The 21,825-nt window shown below is 38.2% G+C and overlaps 1 protein-coding gene across 19 annotated transcripts in view; it reads left to right on the plus strand.

Moving 5' to 3' along the window:
• The first annotated feature begins 15 nt into the window (after positions 1 to 15).
• CFAP20DC (CFAP20 domain containing) overlaps positions 16 to 21,825 on the plus strand; it is a 228,225-nt gene continuing 206,415 nt past the window's right edge. For 8 of the 19 annotated variants that reach the window (XM_070576981.1, XM_008519886.2, XM_070576990.1 and 5 more), the window contains exons 1-4: positions 43 to 477; positions 2,868 to 2,957; positions 5,476 to 5,569; positions 19,917 to 19,989. In XM_070576981.1, the coding sequence (XP_070433082.1) occupies positions 457 to 477; positions 2,868 to 2,957; positions 5,476 to 5,569; positions 19,917 to 19,989 (278 nt within the window). In that variant the 5' untranslated portion in view covers positions 43 to 456. Of the gene's footprint in view, positions 478 to 2,867; positions 2,958 to 5,475; positions 5,570 to 19,916; positions 19,990 to 21,825 lie in introns of all 19 variants that reach the window. The other 11 variants (XM_070576991.1, XM_070576980.1, XM_070576992.1 and 8 more) reach the window with 8 other exon arrangements.

Here is a 21,825-nt window from a genome sequence, read left to right on the forward strand (position 1 = left end):
CGCCGGAACGTTGGCGCCACTCCGCCCCGCCCTTGTTCGATCGGATTCGAGGGCAGGGCGGGGCGGGGCGGGGCGGGGCGGGGCGGCTGCGGGAGCGCGCCCGCTTTTCCCGGGCGAGCGGGCGGTTGTGGGAGGCTCAGTGGCTGGCCGCCCCGTCACGTAGGTTACGCACACATTCACTCCCCAGGGGCCGCCCGGAGCCCGCCCAGGCAGCTGCGCCCTCCTAGACCGGGGCACCCCGGAGGCGGGGGCCGCGATGTTGCGGGTCTGGGGTCCGACCGAGGTGGAGCTGACCAGGGACTGAGAAGAGCCTGGCCGAGGCGGGGCTGAGCACGAAGCCCTTCCCCGCCTATCGGGCTGTGGGGTTCCCGCCTGCCGATTTCCAGTCATCGGGGTCGCGCTTCTCGCTGGAACCCCTGAACTCCGTGCCCCTGAACTCCCGGGCCCCCTGCGGGAATGTTCAAAAATGCGTACCAGGTAACCCGAAACGGCCCTCCAACCTGTCTATCGCATTCTCCTCTTGGGTGAGGTAGGCTGTGTGAAGCGTGAGGGCAAAGCTACGCCTCCCCCCTCCCCCAATAATACGATCGTTTTCGGGGTGTGAAGGAATTAATGGATGATGGTCTTGACCCAAAAAGAAAAAAAAAAGGAAGAAAGCAACCAGAGTCTGGGCGTATGATTTGGCCTTTGTTCTGTCTCCAGCTCAGCGCTTCTCAAAGTGTATGGATTGCCTGCGATTCTGATTAAAATGTGAATCTTAAACCGCAAACAAACCTCCTGAATAAGAATCTTGAAGGCAGGGCCCATACATCTTGAGTTTTGACAAGCGCCTTCGGTACTCACCATTGATGCACTCTGGTCTCTCGGAAGCTGTTTAGAAGAGAGTGAAGGAGTGAATGCATGAATGAGTTAAGCCAAGAAAGAAAATACGCGTTTTGACTATGTGCCTTTTTCTTTCTCCCCAGTACTCGGGGTCAGTGACTATCAAACACTGGGGTACATTAGGATCACGTGGGGTACTTGTAAAAATGCAGATTTCTGACCCTCACCCCAGATCTGGTGACTCAGAATCCCTAGATGGGGCTCGTTAATTCACCTTTGTAACAACTTCCCCCAGTTGATTCTGATATAGATGGTCGAAAAATCACACTGTGGGTAAACTACTTCTGGATCTTCCGCAGTCACCTTGAGCATCCTGGAGTGTCTGCAATGCACGGTCTGCTTTCCTCACCTCACTGGGCATCTCCCTTCCTGCTTTTCCTTGGCCCCAGCCTCTACCTAAGGTTACATTCTCTGTTTACAATCTGTTACCATCCTAGTCCTGCTCTTATGATGAATAGTTTTTGTCCGTGTCCTGGAACAGTCCTCCACTGGTAACCCCTGTTGCTTCTACCTTGTCACCAATGCTACCTTCCTTCTTATAAGTGTCCTCGGAGTATTCTGCAGTTCTTTTTCTTCTATTCCATTTGATATCATTAAATGGGTTAGAACAATTTTAGAGAGTTTCTCTCACTTAGTATAGATAAAATATATTGTTAGGAAAAGCATATGTTCACCGTGGGAAACTTGGAAAACGAGAAAGCACAAAGAAACGAGAGGGGGATTCTATCTCATCAGGTATGAGGATTTTTCTCTTGAAAAGAAAGGCTGCCACAAATTTAAAATTCATAGTGATAGATGACCTGACCCCAGAAGCTATAGTAATTCTATCCCCCACACAGTTTGCACATAATACTGCCTAAGGAAGAAGAAATTGAATGTCTTAGCGTAAAGCGATTATGTGTTAAAAATCGGAAGCAAAAGTATCTTTAATTATTGAGAAAAATTAAAATCTGGAAATTCTTTACGGAAATCTGTCAGATTTGCTCATGTGCTGCTTATAATTCAAACAGGCCATAAAAGAAAACCCTATTTAGTCTTCATTTCACAGTCTCAGTTTCTTGCAATAAATTCCCAGAGATAATGACCTCGTTTAATTCTTCTCTTTTATAATTAAAGCTTTGGGAGATTCAGTAATGTGTTTAGTGTTTCTGCATAAGCACGTCCCTCCGTGTTCTTCTCAGGTTTACACTAGGGAACACGTAACATGTCTATAGAAATGATTCTCTTTTCTTCTACAGACTTTAATAGATGTCTAAATCAATTTGTATTAAATATATGAAGAGATCTTATGGGAATGCCCAAAATAAGAACCACTCTCCCCTGACTCCCTTCTAAGGTTTTTGTTGACCAGTACTAAACTATTCAAATTGCTCCTTTTTTGAATAATCATTGCTAGTACAATTGGGCCCTTGTCATGTGCAAGGTATTGTGCTTGATAGTTTATATTTTCTATCCTATGTAATCCAACAACCCATTTTACAGATGGAGAATCAAGAGGTTAAATAACTCTCAAGGTCAGATAGTTAATAAATGTCAAAGCTGGTATTGTAACTCAGGTCAGTATGATCAGAAAGCTCATAGCCAGAGATAATTATCAAACTTTATGTTAGCCTAACTCAAGAGTTGAGTTTAAACCCTTTGGTCAGGGTTGAATAAAATGTTTTAGAGGCATAGTCTATACATGTCAAGTAAATGAACTCTACATTGAGAGATGGTAAGATTTATATGGCACAATTTATTTAATGTTTATCGTCCCTTAAAAATAATTCCTTAAACCATTAATCCAAGGTGACCCAAATCAGAATGGTTGTGGCTTAGATAGAATCAAGGTATAAAGTAGGACTAATAACAGGGATGCTGTTTCCTCCCAGATTTGCTTAACGGACGGATGCCTAGAACAGTGGTTATAGATTATGTGGTGGATAGTATTTCCTCCTTAGCATTGTGTTTCACTTTAATTTAAATATTTCATTTTTGTTTTCTAGGGAGGTGCATTTGTTGAAATCTTTAGTGCTCAAGGAAAAAATCCTGGAGCAAAATGGAAGATCCTTGGCAGTCCGTCTGTGATTTGGAAGGTAAGTGTTAGAAATTAGAGCCATCTAAATCCTGGATAGAAATGAGAGGGTTATAACAAAAAGGGCTTAGTAAGATTTCAGAATTGTTTTTCCTCTTCATTCACTCCAAAACCCTTTCAGGACATTGTTGGCTGCAGCCCCCGAGCAATCCTCAGTCCTTTAAGACTTTGGCACATGGCTCATAACCCTTCTCTGTGTGCCGAGTCCTGCTGTTGTTTTAGGTGACTTCAGTATCTGTAAGGAAAATCTCTCCAAACTCTGGGCTTCTCAGATTCTTCATTTCTTCATCTTTAGTGACCTCTTCCATTTCACTTCAGCACCCTTTCCCACTGTCACACCCTGTACCTTAGCACCACAAACTGCAGGGTTTCTGGAATTACTGAGTGAGAGATTGAGACATCCCTCTCTGACCCCAGTCGTCCATTCTCAAGGCTCCTTGCCCAGTTACTGCCATCATATTTGGTCTTCAGCCTAATTGAGATCCTTAGGCCATTGACCATTCTACTTTCCCCTGTGTTTGGTTTTATTATTTTTTTATTTTCCCTGTTTTCACATCCTTTTCTCTCCAGCCCAGATAGTCCATAATCCGTAATTTCAGTCACTCCCATATCAAGACCTTGAATGCCCTGCTCCTTGTCCTTGCATTATGCCCGCCTAGCAAATGCCAAGCATTTCTATATATCCAGTTATCTGTCTTTTCTGTGCCTCCAGCTGGGCTTATCTGTACCTTTGGGGGAAATATCTACAGCTCTCAGATTGATAATACTATAAATTCAACCTGAACAGCCAAGAAAGTTTTCCTGTTATGTTCTCTTAGTCTCTAAAATGATTATTTCTCCATTATCTTCAGGTTTTCAGCTGCCAACTCCCTATCCCGAACCCCAGCCCCCACCCAGGACAGGCCCTCCTCGCTCACTCACCAAAGACCTCACTCCCCATTTCACAGGGAAAACCAGTTTCATCAGTAGAGACTACCTCAGCTTGCTGCCACCAGATCTAAAAACCTATATCCATTCCTATCTTTTTCTCTTCTCTCCTGTATAATCGAGAGAAAAATGTCTTCCTAGGGACCTTGTTCTATGGATAACATTTTAAAGCTTCTGTTAATTAAGTGCTTACTGTTTGCCAAGCCCAGCATTAAGCACATTACATGTTACGTAATCTATACAACAGCCGTGTGAGAGAGGTAACTTTATGCTCTTGTTACAGATGATAAAAGTGAGACATGGAGAGGGTAAATGACTTGTTCAAAATTATACAGCTCTCACTATGAATGAGAGAAAAATGGTGCTCTGAAGGTCTGTAGCAGGGAGATTAGAAAAGGCGTCCCCAAGGAAATGACATTTGATCTCTAAGAGCTAACTAGGCACCAGGTGGGGCCAGTGGAGAGAACAGTGTTTGAGGCAAAGGCAAAAGCATGTACAAAGTCCTTGTGTCAGGAGAGAGCTTAGCATTTTTAAGAAACTGCAAGAAGACTGCTAAGGCTAGGATGGAGAGACAGGAGAGAGTGCAAAGTAGGAAATGAGGTTTGAAAAACTGGGCAGGGACCAGACTACACAGAGCTTTATGGGCCATGTTGAAGATTTGGGGAAGCTATTGAGAGGTTTTAACTATATGCCCAACTTGTGATTAGATGGAATAAATAATACCTGTCGTATATGTTCATTTCAAGTACATAAGAGATGCCATTGTGATGGATATAATACAAACATTTAAATCTTACTTAACTCTTAGCAGCCATTAGTTATAATGTATTTCTTAATATATACAAAAAAGGAAGAGTGGGAGCTCTGTAAAATATGTTAATTCTGTATGTTAATATGTTAATGTGAAAAGGGGGTCTTTCTAGTCAAAGATTGGGAATTTGCTCCAAGATAAAAAAAATAACCATTTAGCTTACCACTTTGACTCATGGAAATTGGACCCTCATGTACAAGATGTTTTTCATTTCCAGGTTTATTTTGTTTTGTTTTCTCTTTCTTCTACCTTAGTTCTTTAGGTCACCTTAATTGTAACGCTTTAATTCTTACTGATTTTAAGTAAATGATATATAGGACTTCAAGTTAAAGCACTAGTAAAATAAGGCAGATTACTTCTGTAGGAGCCATGGCCTGAAATCAAGGAACTTCCAGACTGGATACGACATAGGTTAGATGGTTTATTGTTCTGTACCATGGAGTGATGTTCAGCCTGTGCTATTAGAAATACCTAGATCAAAGGAGAGGAAGGGTAACGAAACTCTAGAAACTCTGAATTAGTAACTTGGGAATCCTTGAAATTGAGAACTTCTTGGAGGAAGAGTGTCTTGATATAATAGAGGAGTCGCCAAGTGGCTTAGTGTGGCTTTTATATTCCCTTTCTCAGCGAGTCTCAGGGTGAGAGGACCATCAAGGCCTGAGCCTACTTTGAAGTCATTTGGATCTGGCACTTTTTTCCTGTGGGTTTGCAGCTCCAATTTTGTAATAGAAATCAAATAAAATATGCTTTAATTATCACTGTTTTTATCTTTGTTCCATAGGAGTTCGATAAAGAAGTTAAAAGTTTTGTGTTTGTCCTGGAAGGCAGCAGCCAAACAAACAAAATTCAATTACCAAAGGAAAATAAGCAAATCCGTAAGTGAGATTTTTAATATTGAAGCTTGACGTTTGATACTTAAAGTTATACCTTTAAGTCTCATAAACAGACATATTAGTTTGCCTTTTACTTGCATCTGTTGACATAAAGTGATAAGATTTTTTTTTAAGTTAGAAAGTGACTTTGTGCCAGAGTTTTTAAAATATGTTCTGCTTCATTGTTTATTAGAAATCAACTAGTATTTTTAAGAGGATTTAGAAGATTATTTAATAGCCATTAATTGTAACAGTGATGGTATTTATTGAACACTTACTGTGTGCCAGTGACTTTCTAAGCATTTCACGTTTATTAACTCTCTTATTCTTCACAATAGCTCTTTTACAGATGAACACACTGAGGTTTATTCCTCATCAAGAAATCAGGTAGTTAAGGCTTAGCTTTGAAATAAACTTGAGAGTTGCTAAATTATAGGAAATTAATTGTGAGAAAAAAATTTATGTAAAATATTTATAAGTTTTGAATAGAAGCCCAGTTATTGGCAGAACGGGGTTAAAATTCAAGGTTCTTCCACAAATTAGGCTTTGCTTAAACTGATGTGATTTAAGAAATATAATTTATCAAAATGATTAATCAGATTTTCATTAGCTTTGTCCTATTTTTTAGCTATAGACTTCAGATGATTTAGCAAATATAAATAGTCAGTTATCTTTTACGTTTTTCGTTTATTTATTCCTTGTTTCATTCATTAAGAACATTTATTGAATTCTTACTGTGTACCAGGTACTATGAAAAGACCTGTTCTTGGCATCTGATTTTCTCATTTTAAGTCAAGTTTCTAAACTTTCATAGGCGCTCTGCTTTATCTACCACTTCAAGCTACTGCACGCACATTTTAGATTTCTAAGGTGTAAACCAAGCCATAGAAATTATAGATGGAAGATGATTTATTTTAAAAGGGTTTGCTAGTGTTTCCTTCTAAATAAAATAAGAAACAGAACCTCAAAGAGAAGGGATAATCATTGTTAAAATAATTTTTATTAATTTACCACCATTTTAAAATCGTGATTTCCTCATAGATTCTGTTTGTTTTTTTAATAACAGATTTTTTTTTCATTTACACGTAAATTTATTCTTATAAATGAGGTGAACTAAGATGAGCCAGGGAAACGTGCGAAACTGTAGGTTGTTCTTACAGAAGACATGATCCATCTTTTTTAAGGATATTGACTTTCTGAGATAGATAATATTTGATTTGCAAGAACATGACTTTGTTCTAAACCAGTGTTCTTTTTTTTTTTTCTTGTCATTGGCCTGTTCTTCCATGTAGTACCCTCAGCATCTATGCACATGATCACATTATTGACAAAATCAAAGCAGGCTGGTAACCTTTCTCGCTTGGCTCTAAGAAAGCTTTCTCTTCTACCCAAAGGCTCAGTAATTCAAGACAAGCTCCCCTTTCCTACTTTTATCAGAGATTTTTTTAGAAATAAAACAAATTTAATGTGTTATAATTGCTTTTTAACTGGAAAGATGATAGTTTTAATGGGGAGAAACAGTAGAATCTTTTACTGTATTTCTTGTACAATGCCCTGTAATTAAAAATCAATCTGGCTTTTCTGTAGCATGTGCAGCATTGTAACAATGAAACAGTTTTATAGCCTACCCTATACTAATGCCTTTAAGATTAATTATCTGTAATTTTTGATAACAGAACTTAGTAGTTATTTTTACTTGTATAAAATGACCTTCTGTGTGAAGTTGTTATGGTTAAGTTTAAATGAAATGGCATGCCTTGAAGAGAGAATTGGCTTTCAATTAACATTTCTAAATTTAGTTCACTTATCATCATGTATTCCTATTTTAACATCCTCTTTATTTATGCAAACTTGACATTAGGTATCCCATATGTGTTTCTTACTATGTTAGCTACTTATGAAGAAAGTTTAGTGATGAAGTTAACTATGTTTAACTTTTCATTTTAAATAGTAATTTTTATAAATTATATTTGAGCATCTCCAAATATGTCAAAATTTTTTACTTAGCATCTTTTCAAATAAAGGAAAATGCAATATTGATTATCAGATTGTGCACTTCTCCAGGGTAGGAATCTTGCATCATCTACTTTGTACCCTAACTTAGTGTATCGTATATAGTTGGTGTTTAATAAGATTGTTAAATTTGCCATATTTTTTTCTTGCTGAGGAATATTCGCCCTGAGCTAACATCCATGCCAATCTTCCTCTACTTTTTAGTATGTGGGCTGCTAACAGAGCAGTGTAGGTCCATGCCCGGGAACCAAACCCTGGCCCCTGAAGCTGAGTGTGTTGAACTTAACTGCCAGGCCACTGGAGCTGGCCCTAAATTTGCCATATTAAGAAACTGTAACCATTTGGGTTATAATTTCTAATTGTAACCAGCTGGCTTTGATAATGAGACTTCAGTAAATCATTATCATTAGCCAGCTAAATAAATTAATCCATGCCACTCTTCACCCTGGAACACGTTATGTAGAGTTGCCCATATGAGAAGCAGCTCTGTTGCACGTAAACATCTATCATTTGGGTGGTCTGCCCCAGGACTTTCTGTTTGAGACTCATGTTTTAACCGTTGCTTTCTCTGCCTGTGACATCTGAATCCAATGGTGTGTCTTTTGGGATCAACATCCCTTAAGCCTGTGTTAATCTAAGTTTCAAAGGCTCTAGAGGATGAGGTCATCTTTGTGAGGTTCCCTCCAGCCCTCCCCCTTGCCCCCACTTTGGTATTCTTTTTAAGATAAATTTTATTATGACTTCCTCTGTTTAAAACCCTTCAAAGGCTTTGACTTCACCACTCTACTGATAGTGCTCTTGTCAAGGTCTCTAGTGATTTCTGTATTTCTGGATCCAATGACCAGTTCTCAGCCCTCATCTCACTTAATGTATCGGCAACATTTGACAAAGTTGACACCCTCCTCCTTTATATATTTTCTTCATTCATCTTCTAGGATATCCATACTCCTAGTTTTCTTTCTACTTCACTGGTCTTCCTTCTTAGTTCCCTTTCATGGTTCTTCTCTTCTCCCCAACTCAATCTAATGTTGCAGTGCTGCTGGATTCAGTCCTTGGCTCTCTACATTTACTCCCTTGGTTATCGGCTCTAGTCTCATGGCTTTAAATACCATCTCTGTCTTACTCCAGCATGCATTTCCAACTCAGACTTCTCTCCCCAAATCCAGACTTGTATATTCAATTGCTTACTTGACATTTCTACTTGAATAGCTTTACCCTAGAAATTCCTCCTCCTGCAGACAGCCCCATCTCAGTTGCTAGCAACTTGTCTTTTCAATTGCTCAGACCAAAAACTCTTAAATCAGCCTGAAAATTTTTCTTTTTTCATTCAGTCCATCAGGAAGATCTCGTTGGTTCTCTCTTTAAATTAGATTCAGAGTGTGACTACTTCTTAACATCTCCAATGCTACCACCCTGGTCCAACCCACCATTATCTCATGCTTGGATTATTGCAGTTGTCTTCTACTTGACCTCCCTGTTTCTGATTTGCTTCTCTACTGTCTGTTGTCAACTGAGCAACAGTTTTAAATGTAAGGCACTCCTCTGCTGAAAATGCCCCATCTCTGTCAGAGTAAGCACCAAAGATCTATAGGACCCTGCAGTATGTGGTGCCCTCTTACCTCTCTTACCTTATCTTCTATTACTCTTTCCATTTTTCACTCTGCTCCAGCCATACAGGTCTTGCTGTTTTCAAACATAGCCTGGTACCCTATCACCTTAGCACCTGTGCAAAAGCCGTATGCTCTACCTAGAGCCTTTTTTTCCCCAAACAGCTATGTGACTCACTCTCTCTCCTTCAGGCCTTTACTAAAATGTCACTTCTCAGTGAGAGTCTGCTCTGACCTGTGCTGTATATCCCTTCTGCACTCTTTATTTTGTGTATGTGTGAGGAAGATTTGCCCTGAGCTAATAGCCGTTGCCAATCCTCCTCTTTTTTTTTTTTTTTTTTGCTTGACAAAGATTAGTCCTGAGCTAACATCTGTGTCAGTCTTCCTCTACTTTGTATGTGGGATGCCTTGACAACATGGCTGATGAGTAGAGTAGGTCTGCACCTGCGATCCAAACCTGGGAACCCCAGGCCACCTAAGCGAAGTGTGCAGAACTTTAACCACTTGGCCATGGGGCTGGCACCCCTTCTGCACACTTTTTTTTTTTAATGTGGTAACATTGGTTTATAATATTATATAAATTTCAGGTGTACGTCATTATATATTTCGATTTCTGTGTAGATTACATCATGTTCACCACCCAAAGACTAATTACCATCTATCACCACACGTGTGCCTTATCACCCGTTTTGCCCCTCCTTCCTACCCCCTTCCCCTCTGGTAACCACAATCCAATCTCTGTGTGTTTATTTGTCATTGTTTTTATCTTCTACTTATGCATGAGATCATATGATATTTGACTTTCTCCGTCTGACTTATTTCACTTAGCATAATACCCTCAGGGTCTATCCATGTTGTCACAAATGGCTGGATTTTGTCATTTCTTATGGCTGAGTAGTATTCCATTGTGTATATATACCACATCTTCTGTATCCATTCATCCCTTGATGGGCACCTAGGTTGCTTCCAAGTCTTGGCTATTGTGAACAATGCTGCGATGAACATAGGGGTGCATGTGTCTTTATGCCTTCGTGTTTTCATGTTCTTTGGAAAAATACCCAGCAGTGGAATAGCTGGATCATATTTGGTAAATCTATTCTTAATTTTTTGAGGAATCTCCATACTGTTTTCCATAGTGGCTGCATCAGTTAACACTTCCACCAGCAGTGTATGAGGCTTGCCTTCTCTCCATATCCTCTCCAACACTTACTGTTTCCTGTCCTGTTAGTGATAGCCATTCTGACAGGAGTGAGGTGATATCTCATTGTGGTTTTTATTTGCATTTCCCTGATAGTTAATGATGTTGAGCATCTTTTCATGTGCCTGTTGGCCATCTGTATATCTTCTTTGGAGAAATGTCTGTTCAGATCTTTTGCCCATTTTTTAATTGGGTTGTTAGGTTTTTTGTTCTTGAGATGTATGAGTTCTTTGTATATTTTGGATATTAACCCCTTAACAGATATATGGATTGCAAATATCTTCTCCCAATTGTTAGGTTGTCTTTTTGTCTTGTTAATGGTTTCCTTTGCTGTACAGAAGCTTTTTAATTGATGTAGTCCCATTTGTTTGTTTTTTCTGTTGTTTCCCTTGCCCAGTCAGACATGATACTTGAAAATATGCTGCTAAGACCGATGTCAAAGAGTGTACTGGCTATGTTTTCTTCTAGAAGATTAATCATTTCAGGTCTTATATTCAAGTCTTTAGTCTATTTTGAGTTAATTTTTGTGCACAGTGTAAGATAATGGTCTCCTTTCATTCTTTTGTGTATGGCTGTCTAGTTTTCCCAGCACCATTTGTTGAAGAGACTTTCCTTTCTCCATTGTATGTTCATGGCTCCCTTGTGGAAAATTGACTGTCCATAGATGTGTGGGTTTATTTCTGGGCTCTTGATTGTGTTCCATTGATCTGTGTGTCTGTTTTGGTGCCAGTACCATGCTGTTTTGGTTAATTTAACTTTGTAGTATATCTTGAATTCAGGGAGTGTGCTACCTCCAGCTTTGTTCTTTTTTCTCAGGATTCCTTTGGCTATTCAGGTCTTTTGTTGTTCCGTATAAATTTTATGATTCTTTGTTCTATTTCTGTGAAAAATGTTGGAACTTTGATAGGGATTGCATTGAATCCGTAGATTGCTTTAGTATGTATGGACATTTTAACTATGTTAATTCTTCCACTCCAAGAGCACGGAATATCTTTCCATTTCTTTGTGTCTTCTTCAGTTTCTTTCAACAATGTTTTATAGTTTTTCATGTACAGATCTTTCACCTCTTTGGTTAAGTTTATTCCTAGATATTTTATTCTTTTTGTTGCATTTGTAAATGGGAGTATGTTCTTAATTTCTCTTTCTGCTACTTCATTTTTAGTGTATAAAAATGCAACTAATTTTTGTACATTGATTTTGTATCCTGCAACTTGACCGTATTCATTTATTATTTCTGTAAGTTTTTTTGTTGATTCTTTTGGGTTTTCTAAGTAGAAAATCATGTCATCTGCAAATAGTGACAGTTTCATATCTTCCTTTCCAATTTGGATCCCTTTTATTTCTTTTTCTTTCCTAATTGCTCTGGCTAAGACTTCCAATACTATGTTAAGTAAGAGTGGTGAAAGTGGGCATCCTTGTCTGTTTCCTGTTCTTAGAGGGATAGCTTTCAGTTTTTCTTCATTGAGAATGATATTTGCTGTGGGTTTGTCATATATGGCCTTTATTATGTTGAGGTACTTTCCTTCTATACCCATTTTATTTAGAGTTTTTATCGTAAATGGATACTGTATCTTGTCAAATGCTTTCTCTGTATCTATTGAGATGAACATGTGATTTTTTGTTCTTCAGTTTTTTAATGTGGTGTATCATGTTGATTGATTTGCAGATACTGAACCATCCCTGCATACCTGGAATGAATCCTACTTGATCACAATATATGATCTTTTAAATGTATTATTGTATTTGATTTGCTAGTATTTGGTGAGGATTTTTGCATCAATGTTTGTTAGTGATATTGGCCTGTAATTTTCTTTTTTTGTGATGTTCTTGTCTGGTTTTGGTATTATGGTAATGTTGGCTTCATAGAATGAGTTAGGAAGCTTCTCCTCCTTTTCAATTATTTGGAAGAGATTTTGAAGGGTAGGTATTAAGTCTTTTTTGAATGTGCAGTAGAATTCACCAGGGAAGCCGTCTGGTCCTGGACTTTTATTTTTTGGGAGGTTTTTATTACTGTTTCGATCTCCTTACTAGTGATTGAGCTATTCAAATTCTCTATTTCTTCTCGCTTTAATTTTGGAAGGTTGTATGATTCTAAGAATTTATCCGTTTCTTCTAGATTATCCAATTTGTTGGTGTATAGCTTTTCATAATATTCTCTTATAATCTTTTGTATTTCCGAGGTGTCTGTTGTAATTTCTCCTCATTCATTTCTGGTTTTATTTATTTGAGCTTTCTCTCTTTTTTTCTTGGTTAGTCTAGCTGGAGGTCTGCCAATTTTGTTTATCATTTCAAAGAACCAGCTCTTGGTTTCATTGATTTTTTTCCTATTTTTTTTTAGTCTCTATTTCATTTATTTCTGCTCTGATTTTTATTTCCTTCCTTCTACTGATTTTGGGCTTTGTTTGTTCTTCCTTTGCCACTTCCTTAAGGTGCACTGTTAGATTGTTTATTTGGGATTTTTCCTGTTTGCTGAGGTAGGCCTGTATTTCTATAAACTTCCCTGTTAGAACTGCTTTTGCTGTATCCCATAGATTTTGGCATATTTTCATTGTCATTTTTGTCCAGGTAATTTTTGATTTCTCCATTGATTTCTTCATTGACCCAATTGTTGTTCAGTAGCGTTTTGTTTAATCTCCGCATATTTGTGGCTTTTCTGATTTTCTTCATGTAGTTGATTTCTAGTTTTGTACCTTTGTGGTTAGAAAAGATGGTTGGTATTATTTTAGTCTTCTTAAATTTATTGAGACTTGTTTTGTGGCCTAATATGTGGTCTATCCTGGAGAATATTCCATATGCATTTAAAAAGAAGGTGTATTCTGTGGTTTTTGGATGGAATGTTTTGTATGTATGTACTAAGTCCGTCTGGTCTAAAGTGTCATTTAAGGCCAATGTTTCCTTATTGATCTTCTGTTTGGATGATCTGACCGTTGATGTAAGTGAAGTGTTAAAGTCCCCTACTATTATTGTGTTGCTGTCTGTTTCTCCCTTTATGTCTGCTAATAATTGCTTTATATATTTAGGTGCTCCTATGTTGGGTGCATAGATATTTACAAGTGTTATATCCTCTTGTTGGATTGTTCCCTTTATCATTATGTTGTGCCCTTCTTTGTCTCTTGTTAAAGTTTTTGTTTTAAAGTCTATTTTGTCTGATGTGAGTATTGCCATCCCAGGTTTATTTTCTTTGCCATTTGCATGGAGTACCTTTTTCCATCCCTTCACTTTCAGTTTGTGAGTGTCTTTAGGTCTGAAGTGTGTCTCTTGTATGCAGCATATATATGGGTCTTGTTTTTTTATCTAATCAGCCACCCTTTGCCTTTTGACTGGAGCATTTAGTCCACTGACATTTACAGTAGCTATTGATAAATATGTACTTATTGCCATTTTGTTACCTTTTTTCTAGGTGTTTTAGTAATTCTTCTCTGTTCCTTTCTTCTTCTCTTGCTCTCTTCCCTTGTGGTTTGATGGCTTCCTTTAGTATTATGCTTGGGTTCCTTTGTCTTAATTATTTGTATATTTATTATAGGTTTCTGGTTTGTGATTACCATGAGGTTCATATATAATATATGTATATAGCAATCTATATTGAGTGGATGATCTCTTTAGTTTGACCTCATTGTAAAAGCTCTACTCTTTTACTCCCCTCCTCTCACATTTTATGTTTTTGATATCATATCTAACCTTTTATTTTGTGTCTGTGTATCCATTACCTTCTTATGATTGGAATAGGCAATTTTAGTACTTTTCTCCTTTGACTTCCATATTGTCTTCATAGGTGGTTGATCTGCTACCTTTACTGTATTTTTGGCTTTACATTGATTTTGTTGCCTATTTTTTTTTTTAATAAATTTCTTATTCTTGTTTATGGTCTTCTCTTTCCCACTTAAATAAGTCCCTTTGGCATTTCCTGTAAAACTGGTTTCTTGTTGATAAACGCCTTTAATTTTTGCTTGTCTGGGAAACTCTGTCTCTCCTTCTATTCTGATTGATAACCTTGCCAGGCAGAGTGTTCTTGGCTGTAAGTTTTTTCCTTTCAGCACTTTAAATAAGTTGTGCCACTCCCTTCTAGCTTGTGAGGTTTTGGCTGAGAAGTCAGCTGATAGCCTTATGGGATTTCCTTTGTATGTCACTTATTGCCTTTCTCTTGCAGCTTTTAGGATTCTCTCTTTAATTCTTGACATTTTAATTATAATATACCTTGGTGTGGGTTTATCTTGTTTGGTGCTCTCTGTGCTTCCTGTAGTTGGTTGTCTGTTTCCTTTCTTATTAGGAAAGTTTTCAGCCATTATTTCTTCAAATAGATTCTCTGCCTCTTTGTCTTTTTCTTCTCTTTCTGGGACACCTATAATATGAATGTTAGTGCATTTGATGTTGTCCCAGAGTTCCCTTAGACTGCTCTTGTTCTTTTTAATTTTTTTTCTTTTATCTGTTCAGCTTGGGTGATTTCCTTTAGTCTTTCATCCAGCACGCTGATCCATTCTTCTGCTACTGAGTCCCTCTAGTGAATTTTTCATTTCCAGTATTGTATTCTTCATTTCTGATTGGTTCTTTTTTATATTTTCCAATTCTGTGTTAATGTTCTCACTGAGTTCATCCATTCTTCTCCCAAGATCAGAGAGGATCCTTATGACTTTTTGTTTGAAGTCTTTGTTAGGTAGGTTGTTTATTTCTGTTTCATTTAGTTCGTTTTCTGGGATTTTGTCCTGTTCTCTTACTTGGAACATATTCCTCCGCCTTCCCAATTTGTCTCTTTCTCTATGCTTATATCTATGTATTAGCTGAGTCAGCTATGTGTCCTGATTTTGGAGAAGTGGGTTTGTGTACGAGATGCCTTTTGAGGTCCAGCAGTGTGCTCCCTCTTGTCACCACTTCCACATGTTCCAGGAATGACCCATGTGTGGGCTATGTGTGTCCTGTTGTGGTAGGGTTGCTCTTGCTGCAGGTGCCCAGGGAGTCTAGGCTGTCTCCCTGGCAGGCTGGTTGTAATTCTCAGCTGCGTGTGGCTGCTGTGGACCCTTCAATCACTTTATCAGGTTTGGAGAGCACCAGCACAGTTGGCTGCAAGGTCTGATAGCACATTCCTGTTGCAGTCTTTCTGTAAAGTGAGTAGGCCCCCAGTGTGGCTGGTTGCTCGGCTCAGGGGTTTACAATTGCTGTAGGCCTCAGGCCTCCAAGGCTTTTGTCAGCTCTTTCAGGATTGCAACTGAGTGGGACTGTCCCCAGGCATGGGAGTACCCAATTGTTTCAGACTTTGGAAGGTTGGGCCAATCCCCTATGTAGCTGTTTGTGAAGCACAAGTCTTCTGTTACTGATAAGCTGTACAGCCCACAGGTCCACACACACCATCAACACAGTCCTGGCCCTTGCACATGTCCTGGCCCCCTGGAGCATACCCAGTTGCCCCACTATAGAGACCCCCACACAATCCTCCAACACCTCACCCACTCCACCGCTCTTCACACAAGCCCGTCCCTGCAGAGGTGGACCCACTCACCTTCCTGCAGAGGATCCAGGCACCCAGTCTATGCAGGTCTAAAATTTGCCCAAGGGCTTTCTGTTGGGTGAGGCCAGTCCCTAGGGCAGGCTGCCTGCTCTGGCTGAACTGGATTAAATGGGCCATCTAGTGGGTGGAACAGACCCTGGGCTAACAGGTCAAGGGAAGAACTCTAATGGCATCTGCCAGCATCTGTGTCAGCATGCCTGTACTAGGTCACAGTAATGGCTACCGCCAATGTCTCAGTCCCTGGAGAAGTCTCACCTCTCACTAAGATGCACCCAGAGCCTGTCAAGTGAGTCTTTTTTCACCAAAGGGCTGTGCACCTTTCTTTCTGGTAATTTTAGGTTGCTTTCTGAAACAGGTGACTTTGTGTGTGGGCCCTTTAAGAGCCAGTTTTTTTCTGCTTATGTCCAATAGCTTTTCTAGGGGTATTCCCCATTGTAGTTAATAGCCAGCAAAGCGAGATATTATGAGGCTTGTCTCAATTGTGCTGAGTCTGAAGGATGCTTACAGCAGTAATGCCTGCCCCCCCCCCCCACTCCCCCGTTCAGGTACCCCACTCCTCCAGGGAAGGCTGTGTACCTTGCCAGCTGTTAAGTGCTGCAGCTTGTGGAGGTGGCTTTTTCTCTCCAGAAGGAATTTCTGCCTCTTCCGCCTCAGTCAGGACTGTCCCTTGTTGTGGGGATTCTTTTTATCCAGTTTTCGGTTGTCTCTCAGGGGTAATTGTTCCAAGAATAGTTGTAGCTTGGTTGTGTTCGTGGGAGGAGGTGAGTTCAGAGTCTGCCTATGCCCCCATCATGACACCAACCTCCCCTTTCTGCACTCTTGATCCCTTTCACCTTGCTCTACTTTTTCCCGTTTAACATGCTATTTTTTTAATTATGTCTTTTTACTGTTTTTCTCATCATTACCAGAAAGTAAGCCCCATTGGCACAGAAATTTAGTCTATTTTGTTCATCTAAAACAGTGCCTGGCACATAGTAGACATTCAATAAATCTTTGTTGAATAAATGAATGAATGTATGTGTGGCTTCCCATTGATTTTAGGATGACTATAGCCTTCACATAGCCTTCAAGGACATATATGATTGAATTCCTAGCTATTTGCCAGACTTACCTCCTGCTGCTTTTCCCCTTCTGTCTCTCCTACCAGCCCTTTAGGCCTTTAAGTTCATCCAATCTACTATGGCCTTTTCCCTCACATGATGGAGTAGTTCTTCTCCCTATATTTATTTCTCCTTTCTACCCTCATCTTCCTGCTTATTCTTCTCTGCTGAATTCCAATGTTATTTCTTCAAGAAAACCTTCGCTCATTGTCCTCTTGCTCCCAAGGACCCAGGATTATATGCTTTCATAGCATTTGGCCTTCTCCTTCATGGAACTAGAATTTAAGTTCCAAGAGAGCAGAGACCATGTCTGTCGTATTCACTACAAAAACTTCAGCACTGAGTCTTGCCCACAGTAGATGCTCAATAAATCTTTATTGAATAATAGATCTAATTTAATCCATACAAATAATCCTGTGAGGTGTAAATCTAATTTATTAACCCAGTTTTATACATGAAAAGGTAAAAGAGCCCAGACAGGTTTTCTGATTTTCCTTAGGAATATGGAATAATCCATAATGAAGGCATAACTGTTTGCTGTTTTCTATCCTAAACTGAGAGAGGTGCACTTCAGTGTGCTATTTGTGCCAAGGCTGCAATATCAACCAGGAAATAACTTTGATTATGATTTATCAGGGTGCTTGTAAAGGACGACTGTTCTGTGATCTAGTCCTAACTCTTTGGACAATGCAACACTTGTAAAATGTATATGAGATTCACAACTGTCATTTGCTGTAATGAAACAACTGTAAAACCACTGTTTAAAAGTCTAATGGTGTTTTGCCAGTTAAATGTGTTTTAAAATAGTCACGAGAAAGGAGGACTTAATCCTTTAAAAATATAGAGGGAGTTTGTCTCAGGCAGATAACAGATTATAAAACTGCAGAAACCTGCATGTTTTAGTAAAAAGAGTAAATTTTTATGAATTTTATGTATCTGATGGGCATTTTTTAACTAACAGTGGTTCCACATTCAGCATCACTTAGAGTGATTTTAGATATGTTGTAGATGTGAAGAGTCAGTTTAAATTTACTAGGCCACTGGAAAAAAATATTACTATAGCATTTAGTTAGCATCTCTGACACACAGGATCAGTGTATGTCAAACATTATTAAAGTACTTTTTCTTTGTCAGATCATCACCATATGGTATTATCATACTTCTTTTAATCTTAGAAGTGAAGCCTTTTGGAAACTAGGGCTTCTATATGTGAGAAAGTTGAATTACAAAGCTTTCCTTTTTTGAGGGCAAGTGTCTTTCACATCTAAAAATGTTCATACAAAAATGCCCTATATGTATAGCTCTTTGTGTTTGAAGAGAACGGTGCTGATTCAGTGAGATTTGTGGCATAAATTAGCAGCCTTTTGTAAGAACTGATTTTATTTATCCTGGTGCTCTCTCCAGCTCTATTTACAGAGTCGATTGTGCAATGGAAAAATACCGCAGGGCCAATCAATGAAAGATGCAAGAGAGAGATTGATTAATGGTGGCTTATTTAAGTTGGCCTCATTTTGGTATCTCACTTTGGTTTTGTAGGCCAGAACTCTAGTTGCCTCACTGGTTTTTCCCATAAATATGGTAGAATCCAATTCCTAGAGAGTTGTCAAAGGTCAGAGCCTGTTATCCCCTATTTCCATTCTATTGCGTACTCTACTGATGGTTCTCTGGAGCTGTTCTGAAGCTTAGTATTTTAAGTAAAAGTTATTCTTGTATGTTTCATTTAAAAAACATTAAGCATATTTTATCAAATCTGTTTATTGTTCAGAAACTAAATTTTAGGTAAAATATAGGAACTGTTTAATTTGTTCAGGAATGTTACAAAACAGTTTACCAAAGGAGTTATAAACCAGAAGATCTTTATATAGACTGTTCAAACGTGTATTGTTACTTTAAAATTCTTAAATTTGTTACACTTACTAAGTCAAAATAAATAGAAAATAACGTGCATTTTAGACCAGTTGCCTTCCTCGAAGTCCCTTATCCCTGTGTTGCTCTGTACCATCAGATTTGGAGCAGAGGTTCACGGATAAATCAAGACAGCTCCCCACATCAGGAAAAAAGTTCCTAAAAGGCATGTTTTAGAAGGAAATGATACTAAAACTTCCATTAAGAGCATCATAATTGAGAGATGAAGCAAAAGTTCAAAACCTAAAGGGAAAGGAATTAAGCGGATGGATCTGAAGAAGTGATATAAAATCAATTGATTTTTGAAGCAGCTGTAGACTTCAACTATTAAAAGTGCCATAGCGACTGGTTTTTCTCCAAATGTTTTTAATCCAGATGAAGCTCTCGATGGGGAATAAAAGCTATCAGTTCTTAATTTGTGAGCATTAAATTAACTAAAAGTATATTAAATTAACAAAAGGTATAAATGAAAATATGTTCCTCCATTCATCTCAATGTGGACACATTTAAAACCATATGAACTAGATATGGCTCATCAAACCTTCGGTCGTAGTTGTCATAATTAGAATTATTTTTCTTCATCTATTGTTTTTTATTAAGTTGTTTAGAACAGTTAAAACTGTCAGTGAATAAAAGTAATTGCCACATGCTTTTATGGCTGCCCTGATGGGAATCTGTAGTTCAATTTTATATGTCTCTATTGAATGCAGCTCTATGTGTACGTTCTCTCGCAAGCTAATAAAAATTGTAGATAAAAAATTATTATTTTTTAAATTTTCATAAAAATTTCACCAAGCCCACAGATGGGACTTTAAAAGGTGACATTTATTGTTAGAGATTGATTTGATTTTCAACAATTTTTTTGCTCTCGTTATGAGCTTGTAACTCATGGGTGGTGCTATTGCAGCTCTATATATTACTAAAAGCTAAAAGCTTCAGCTTGTCGATGGCGTGTGGTTGTGTTTGTTTGCATGCACATGTAAATGGTTTGGACATATGAATGTATATTTTCCTCCTCTCATTCTAGTTGGACTGATCCAGAGGTTTCTTGTACTTCAGATTTACATACCCCTGGGACAAGACTTCTCCACTGAATTGCTGTAAGATATACAGAACTTCTTTCAATGTTTTATGTGTTAGACATTTGATCAATTGAAGCAGTACGAACAGTCATTAATTATAAGTGACAGTTTTTGCATTAAAGAGCAGTGACTTATCAAGTCGACATGAAGTAATTAAACTAATTTAATCGTATTTCTCAGCTATCACTATAGTCTGACATTTCCCTAGGGGAAGAAAGCAAATTTCATCTGTTTAAGAAAATATCAAAGGATTATGAATTGGGCAATAAACAGCCTGTAACTTGAAGAAATAAATAATCCAAAATTTTGAGATTTTGGTTCAAATGAGGGGTGATGTTATGTTTTGTACTGTCTGCTATTGAAAACTATGTTTGTTTAAAATTGATTGAAATACCTCATTTTAATGTTACATTTAGTTTAGAAATATTGGTCCTTCCTGTTTACATATAGATGGCTTGGAATATATTTTTTTAAATTTACCTTGCTATGAACAGATTATTTAGAAAAAATGAGAATACAGTTGGGCCTGGCCTGGTGGTATACCGGTTAAGTTCACGTGCTCTGCTTCAGCGGCCCAGGGTTTGCAGGTTCAGATCCCAGGAGCAAACCTATGCACTGCTTGTCAAGCCATGCTGTGGCAGGCGTCACACATATGAAATAGAGGAAGATGGGCACATATGTTAGCTCAGGGCCAATCTTCCTCAGCAAAAAGAGGAGGATTGGTGGCAGATGTTAGCTCAGGGCTAATCTTTCTTACTGAAAAATAAAATTGAGACTATAGTTATGAGCCTCATAACAGTGTTTCAGTCAACAATGGGCTGCACATGCAATGGAGGTCCCATAAGATTGGTACCATATAGCCTAGGTGTGTAGTAGGCTATACCATCTAGGTTTTTGTGTAAGTGCACTCTGTGATGTTCACACAAGGACAAAAATTACCTAACGATGCATTTCTTAGATCACATCTCTCTGTCGTTAAGCAACACATGACTATATACAACTTTCACTCAGTTGAGCTATGTGTTGTCTGAGATGATTCTGAGAATGAAAATAGCATTTGATTTTTCACATATAGAATGGAATTTTTTTTAAGATTTCATTAATTTGTATACTTTCAATAAAATATCACCTTTAAGGTATGCTGTTTTCTAATTTTTCTTTGTAATTAATAGCTATCCAAAGTCTAAGCTTTGTCTTTTATATTCCCTGCTGGAATGGATGATTTATCCTGTTAATGGAGGTGGTGTTGTACTAGTTACATTAGTGCAAACTGAGCAAGGAAGAGCTTTCTTAATTAAATGGGAATAACATAAATATGAGGTTATTCGTTTTTCTTATTGTGAATTAGAGTATTAGTGATTTGTGCAAATCACTAATCACTAAAATGTTGGTGAAATATGAATTTTAGCTAATAATGTACAATCTTGTTTTTATGAGTGATAAAGGATAGATGGAACAATTTATACCTTTGTTTTATTCAACTTTAAACCTCAGTAAACTTCTCAGATTTTTTATTATCATCTGCCATGGTCACCAAGATTCTTAAAAATAGTTCTTATAGTAACAGGACCAAAGCATTATTTGGTGCTCTTATGTATCTTTTCCTGGTTCTGCAGAAAAAGCATTTTCAAGACTCGAAAGGCATTCTAAAGGTACAGAGTACCATATAAAGCTTTAATTTCAGTGTAAGGGAAAGTGGTTTCCTACCAAACAGAAGACAAATTCTATTTTATTTTTAAGCTTATCAAGTTCCTTATGTAGCACTCCAGGCCATCCCCTTCTATTCTCCTTATCTCTACCACCTAGACCTTGAGATTCTTCAGAAGCAGTGGTAGGGGCGCTGGTAGTTGGCCT

Source organism: Equus przewalskii, chromosome 15 (assembly GCF_037783145.1).
Source record: "Equus przewalskii isolate Varuska chromosome 15, EquPr2, whole genome shotgun sequence".
Taxonomy (NCBI): domain Eukaryota; kingdom Metazoa; phylum Chordata; class Mammalia; order Perissodactyla; family Equidae; genus Equus; species Equus przewalskii.